General features: G+C 35.6%; 1 protein-coding gene across 2 annotated transcripts in view; it reads left to right on the top strand.

The window, feature by feature from the left end:
• Positions 1-1278: 1278 nt before the first annotated feature.
• The window catches only part of LOC122262194 (uncharacterized), a 136235-nt gene continuing 129902 nt past the window's right edge, over positions 1279-7611 (top strand). The window contains exon 1 of one of the 2 annotated variants that reach the window (XM_086544028.1): positions 1279-1712. In XM_086544028.1, the coding sequence (XP_086400154.1) occupies positions 1638-1712 (75 nt within the window). In that variant the 5' untranslated portion in view covers positions 1279-1637. The remainder of the gene's footprint in view (positions 1713-7611) is intronic. The other variant, XM_086544029.1, reaches the window with a different exon arrangement.

Raw genomic sequence — 7611 nt, 5'->3', positions numbered from 1 at the left:
AATTGAGTTTTGACACTCGAAATGCGCTACTTTACTTTGCTTTGGGATTGAGCTGAGGATGGTAGATTCGGTTATAGGTAAGCATTGTTTATACCAAATAAGCTGTATGTGATCCCAGGCAATTAGGTTAAAGTACACACAAATACATGCACACATACAAACGTAACACACACACACATCTATATCTATGTATATACACATATGTACACGCACATATGTATACATAATTATATGCGTATACTTGTGTGTATATATATAAAATGGATAACACACACACACACACACACACACACACACACACACACACACAACATATACACACATATATACACATACACACATATATATATATATATATACATATAACACACACACACAAACACACATATACATATACACATATCACATATCTATATATGTATATATATATACTTATATATATATTATATGTATATACTTATATTGTGTGTGTGTATATATATATATATATATATATATATATATATATATATATATATATATATATATATATATATATATATACATACATACATACGCGCACACACACATATATATCTATATCTATATCTATCTATCTATATATATATATATATATATATATATGTGTGTGTGTGTGTGTGTGTGTGTGTGTGTGTGTGTGTGTGTGTGCGTGTGTGTATGTACAGGATAAACATACACACATGTATAAGTATATACATATAAGTATGCATACATAATTATACGTGTGTGTACATATATGTATGTGTATATGTATATGTGTGTGTATATATACATATATGTATATTTTTTTATTTTATGTATATATGTGTGTGTATATATAATGTATATATGTGTATATATATTCATATATATTTTTTATGTATATATGTATATATATTTTTTATGTATATATGTATATATATATGTATATATGTGTATTTATATACATACATATATATATATATGTATATATATACACATACATATATAAATAAATATATATATAATATATGTGTGTATGTATGTATGTATGTATATATACATACATACATACACACACACTAACATAAGCGCGAATTTACAATATACTACGTGATGTAATACTTTAATCCACAATACGATGCTAACACGAAAATCACTCCCCGAATATATACTGGAATAAAAGAGGAGTAACCCCCCCACCCCCCCAAAAAAAAAAAATCCCACAAAGCAATAAGCAGAAATAAGTCGAAGGAATCCCAAAGGAAGAAAAATAAGGTCGAAGGTGTGTGGGTCCGGGAGGAGGAGGCGGGACAAGAGTGAGTGAACAAGACTGAGTGAGCGGTTGAACGCGCAGTGTGGGTTATGACGTGATAGAGGGAGTACGTCCTCTTTGCGCTCTCTCAGGCCATGACTGAAAGTGGATTATAAGTGACATTTTTTTCCAGCTAGAAAGATATTTCTCTCTTTTTTTATTTATTTTTTTATTCTGGCTCTCTTTGGCCATGACTGAAAGTGGAGTCTAAGTGGCCTTTTTTATATTCACGGCGGTTAATTTTCTGCTTGAAAAATGGTTTGACAAATCAACGAATTGGGATTGCTTTATATACGTCAATAATATTAGTGCCAAATCAGTGTGTAGAAGGAAATTCGCAGCCATGTATTTCAACAGAAGAAATATGTATTATCAGAGTTACCCTTATTTCTCTCCGTTTGGATTTCTGCAGCAACAGGTAAGGAAATGTTTTAGCTGTGTTGTGCATCTGCCAGCATGGCCAAGTGTGTTATTCATTATATATATATATATATATATATATATATATATATATATATATATATATGTGTGTGTGTGTGTGTGTGTGTGTGTGTGTGTGTGTAAACATATTTATTTATTTATGTAATATAACTACAATATATATATATATAAATATATACATGTGTGTATATATGTATATACATATGTATACATATATATGTATATATATGTATATATATGTATGTATGTAAGAATGTATGTATATATGCATGAATGTTTATCAATATATCCGTGTGCATAAAAGGTGTGACTGCTACCGCGTTTAACCCGGTTTTCGTAATTCGTGTTTTTCGATGTTTTATCGGTATCAGATCTTTACTGCAATTTATTGTAAACAACATAATTATCTATTGTTATTAAGGATCATTAGATGTTACTAATATATACTTGAATCTGCATGTATTTGTCAGTATCAGTTATTGTGCAATGACGCGCTTACACACACACACACACACACACACCGACACCCACCCACTCAAACACAAAAAAACACACAAACCTACAAACAAAAACGAACCCAAACCCCCCAAAACACGCACACAAGCACTAACACACAAAGATGCAAACCCAAGATGCAAGCACACAAGCACAAGCACAAGCACACGCACACGCACACCCACTTCCTTGGCCCAATGCACAGACCGGTTACAGTACAGTATTTTCGACCCAGACTGACCCACTTCCAGTCTCCGCGTTAGGTTAGGAGTTCACCCTTCCTTGTGCTTAACTGGGTACATGGGCTACATTCAAGGCTATGGTATTCGATATGATAGGAGGAGGATGTATATTGGTATTATAATTGGGGCTCTTAGCTTATGGGGAATTGTTGTGTACATCGAGTTGGCAAGGGGGTTTGATTACCCGAGGTATAGGCCTATGTAAACATATATATATATATATATATATATATATATATATATATATATATATATATATATGTGTGTGTGTGTGTGTGTGTGTGTGTGTGTGTGTTTTGCTTTTGTCCCATTTTATTCGTTATTTTATAATCTGCATTCCCCCCACCCACAAAAAACACGATTTGAAGAAACACCGTACATTTCAAAAGCTAATAATAATCTCATGCTTTTAAAAATTCTTAGGGTCAGTGATCTAACCGACCAAAGGGACAGGTAGGGAGGGGGGAGGGGGGAGGGCCTGTTTAAGGAAGGAAGTAGGAGGTGTGGAGGAGGGCGTAGGAGGCGGAGGGGGAAGGGGGAGGGGAGGGGAGGAGGGGAAAAGGAAGGGAAGACTGTCCCGTTACCTGGGAGTATCCTTGATGAATGCACCTGTTACTCGTTTTAAGGAGGAAGAGGACAGTGAGGTTATCAGCTGTTTGTCACCACCACATGGACTGACTTGTTAGAGAATTTGATGACCGTAATGACACGATGAATGATCTGATCCAACGGTACTCGAGGATCTGGAAATGTACTGATACGTGATGGTACATGTTGGCGTGTTTCGATGGATGGTTGATAGAAAATTGGTGTAGGCAGGTAAACTATTTCACGATCTCTCTCTCTCTCCCTCTGTCTCTTTCTCTGTCTTTCTGTCTCTCTCTCTCTTTCTGTCTATCTATCTATCTATCTTTATCTCTCTCTCTCTCTCTCTCTCTCTCTCTCTCTCTCTCTCTCTCTCTCTCTCTCTCTCTCTCTCTCTCTTCTCTCTTCTTCCGAATTCAATAAACAAACACATAAATATATCAAAATTAAAAAAAAAAAAAATAAAAAATAAACAACAAGACAGCGACCAAAACAAAACTAAAAAACCTAAAACAGAAAGAAGCACAAAATAAAAATATAAAACTCAAAAAAGTCAACAAAAGCTTCGGTATGTGTGTCGCCAAAGTCAGGTCCTGCCTGATGCTGCTGGCCTGGTTTGTCCAGCAGTGGACCAAGGGTAGATTTCCTATTTCCCGAGCCAACAGCTGCTGTTTGTTGTTTATTATTATTTATTTTTTTAGACATTTTTGTGATGGTGGTGGTTTTTTATTATGGGTGCTTTTTTTTAAGATGGTGGTGATGGTTATATGTTTAGTGGTCTCTCTCTTTCTCTTTCTTTCTGTCTCTCTCTCTTCTCTCTTCTCTTTCTATCTATAATATCTATCTCTTTCCTCTCTCTCTCTTCTTTTCTCCTCTCTCTCTCTTCTCTCTCTTCTCTCTTCTCCTCTCTCTCTCTCTTCTCTCTCTTTCTCTACATTGAGCGACACCAGTACTCTCTCATCATAATTATATATCTTGATAAAACAAAAGAAAGTAGTTTTACCCCATTAAAATTGATAAACTGAAAAAATCTAAAGTAATAAGAAAGGGACCCATATCAAAACAAACAATACACAGCAAAAAATTAAACCTGATTTTGTGAAATATACTCAATATAACATGTGTTGAAGTCAGTTAACAAAACATGGTATGTGTAATTGGAGTGATGCCAAGGCTAATGGTAAAGCTAATGGTATTTGCTGTCATTTGAAGAATTGTGAAAATTGTATTGATAAGGGCGGTATTTTGTTTTTGTTGTTGTTACTAATATCATTGTAGCTTTGTTTTGTTATCATTCTTAGCTTTTTACGATGATTGATCTCGAGTTGACGGTAAAGCTATGGTAGATTGGTATGGTGTGTGTATTTCTATTTAGAAAATGATGTGAGGAAATGTTTCTGCTAACGAAATAACGGTTCTTAATGAATGCAATAACTATAGTAATAGGGATAAAGAATATAAAAACAACAGGAATTATATTAACAAGAACAACAGTAATAAAAACAATAACAACAATGATAACGATAGAGGTAAAGGAATGTAGGAAAGAAAAAAAAATCCAAGATCATGTGGACACGATTGTCGGCGAGTCGAGTTCCTGTTGCTTGAAATGCCTGCAAAATATCTGAAGTGTAGTGCAGTCTAACCTGACCCACTTCTCATGGCAGACATGCTGTGGTAGAGAGAAGAATGACTTTTCTCATGCACTCGCACAGGCAAAGGGGATTTATCACGTTGCTGAGAAAAAAACTCTTCGTGAAGATGTACTCGTGTTTCATCTCATCTCTTTCGGTTTGTCGTCTATTTCTCTCTGTCTGTCTTGTTGTCTCTGTCTCTGTTGTTCACTGTCTCCTTCTCTCCTTTTCTCTCTTTCTCTGTTTCCTCTCCCTTTCTCTCTTTCTCTCTTTCTCTTTCTCCTTGTCTGTTTCTCTCTCTCTCTTTCTCTCTCTCGCTCGCTCGCTCTCTCTCTCTCTCTTTCTCTCTCTCTCTCTCTCTCTCTCTCTCTCTCTCTCTCTCTCTCTCTCTCTCTCTCTCTCTCTCTCTCTCTCTCTCTCTCTCTCTCTCTCTCTCTCTCTCTCTAATCGACAATGGAAGCAAGAAATTGTAAGTTTCACAGTCATTATGAGATGCATAGCAATTTGAATTTTCTGGTGACTTCAACAAGACAACTATAGTTATCAGAGTCAGGTATTTCATACATCGAACCAGCTTTTTTGTTTTACATTTTTTTTACATTTACTATTCGAAAAATAAAATCCAGTGACTGATGAAAAAAGGAAATACAGGGATGACACATCTAAGAATGTCACGTATCTTGAGACAAAGTAAGGGAAAGGAAAGAAATGATCATTCATGTATAATATGCTGCAATCATGTTATCGTAGTCATTTAAATCAATGTTGCTTGGCAAATCTGTTTATATAAGATAGGTAGGCAGAAATAAAGAGATAGAGATAGATAGATAGAGAGAGAGAGAGAGAGAGAGAGAGAGAGAGAGACAGAGAGAGAGAGAGAGAGAGAGAGAGAGAAAGACAGGCTGATAAATAGACAGGCAGATGCAGAGACAAAGACAGACACATACAAAACAAAACATTTTACACACGAAAGACAAGTCATTGCTTCACAGTACCGGCAGCATACGCCTGAATCAGCTGATGTTCAGCGTAGAAGGGAAACAGCTGTTACCACAACGTCAGTTATGTGATGGATGACGTATACCTTTTTATTATTCTGTTTTATGCACCACCATAAAACCCGTGATTACTTTGAAGATGTATTCTTTATTGCTTTATCATGTACTTTGTGAAATATATATAGCATCTTTTATTTTTACAAACGAAATCCGCGTGATAGATATAAAATAACCAAATGTATTTTCATTCATTTCGCGCGAAAAGATGATAAACAGGAGGACCAGAACAGCAGCAACCCACATCGGGCAGATGTTCATGTATTGAGCTTTAGGACATCATCAGAATATTCATATACAAAGAAATCACAAATGGAAATAAAACTTTATTGTTATTAATAATGCACGGTGTAGATAACAAAATTTCCCATCCAGGCAAGAAGAAGTTGCACCAAGAAATAAAGATAGGGAGTTGAAGATTCATTACGCAATAATCGCATATTAATATAAACCATATATTAATATAAACCAATTACCGGTGTCGAAATGCTATTGTACCAACATCCAGCAACGGTCCAGCAACGGAATCGAGGAGGGTGATATGTGACCCTCTCATCGCGTGCTCTCACCCATGACGAATTGCTCTGTACGGGCTAAATAAGATATAGCGAAATAGCGAAGCCCTAAATGGGAGATTTAGCATCATATGATGACATTATAGCAGCATTACTATTTCTGTTCGGTATCCAAAATGGGTAGAAGTGACAATGCTCTGTTTAGCAATAGCATTTAGCTCACACCGAAGCGTTAAGGAAGGACTGGTATGTGACCCCGTGGAATATTCTTAGATGCTAATCTTACCGAGGAGGAAGTAGACGATCGCTAATGAATACTGTTTTGGGCGTCGCTTTTGTAGTTGTAATGACGTCATACAACTAATTATCTTGACCTTGTTCTTATTGCATATTCTAGGTTGTGCATTCTGCGTTCTGTGGTTGCAGCGATGCCGTGTCGGAATATTTTTGTTTATCTCTCTCGCTCCTCGTGTATTTAATATCTATTTATTATCGATATAAATTTTCCCTAATGTATGTTAGATTATTTTTGTACTGTAATTGTTACGAAAATCCTTTAAACCGTCTTCATTATATGAAACTTCTTTACCATGATACTTTTAATGCTGTATGCTCGTAACCCTCACACTTAAACTTTTATGAACATTTATGAATAGATTGATATTGACCTACATAACAACATCAGCATCTATCCTTCACTAAATTGGTACAAATATCCCAAATACCGACATCTAAAAAGATGACAATACTAAAAAAAAAAAATGTATTCCAAGGTTTTCCAAATGTCCGGTAGTGCTTTTGCTTTTATTGTGTGGTCAAGGCATTGTTATTTTTTCCCCCTTTTTTAAGGGAATGTAGATTATTACCAAGGTTACTTTTACTCGAGCTCTAATGGTGAATGCAAGTTGTTTTGTCCTCATCCCTAATGGCTGATGTGGTTATTTCTTATCTGGTTCCTCTTCTGCTCTACGGGAGAACGGGCGAAGGCCATTGCGCCATGATGTGATTCAAGGTGGGAACGGTATTCAAAATTATTGCGTGTGGTTTCATTGGTACTGTGGTAACGTCTTTTGCGCTACGTTCGTCTTTCTGTTTTGTTTTGTTTTCTTCTTTTCTTTTTTTTACCTCGTATTATCCTCTTTGTTATTTTATATATCGCTAGATCTGCTATATCTTTCTTGTCTTTCGTTCGGCCTGTCCATAAGTAATTGGATCTCTTGTTGTGTATCATTCCTCCTTTAGAATTGATGACTGTCTATATAGGTCTTTGTACCTCCTCATCCTTCTCTCTTGTGGATATTATTGACAATAATAGACATAAGCTTTTGATATACATATGTGTGTGTGGCT

This window comes from Penaeus japonicus, unplaced genomic scaffold (assembly GCF_977035675.1).
Source record: "Penaeus japonicus unplaced genomic scaffold, GWHDUDI00000001_assembly GWHDUDI00000014, whole genome shotgun sequence".
NCBI classification, from domain to species: Eukaryota; Metazoa; Arthropoda; class Malacostraca; order Decapoda; family Penaeidae; genus Penaeus; species Penaeus japonicus.
This window is presented reverse-complemented; position numbering and strand designations above follow the sequence as displayed.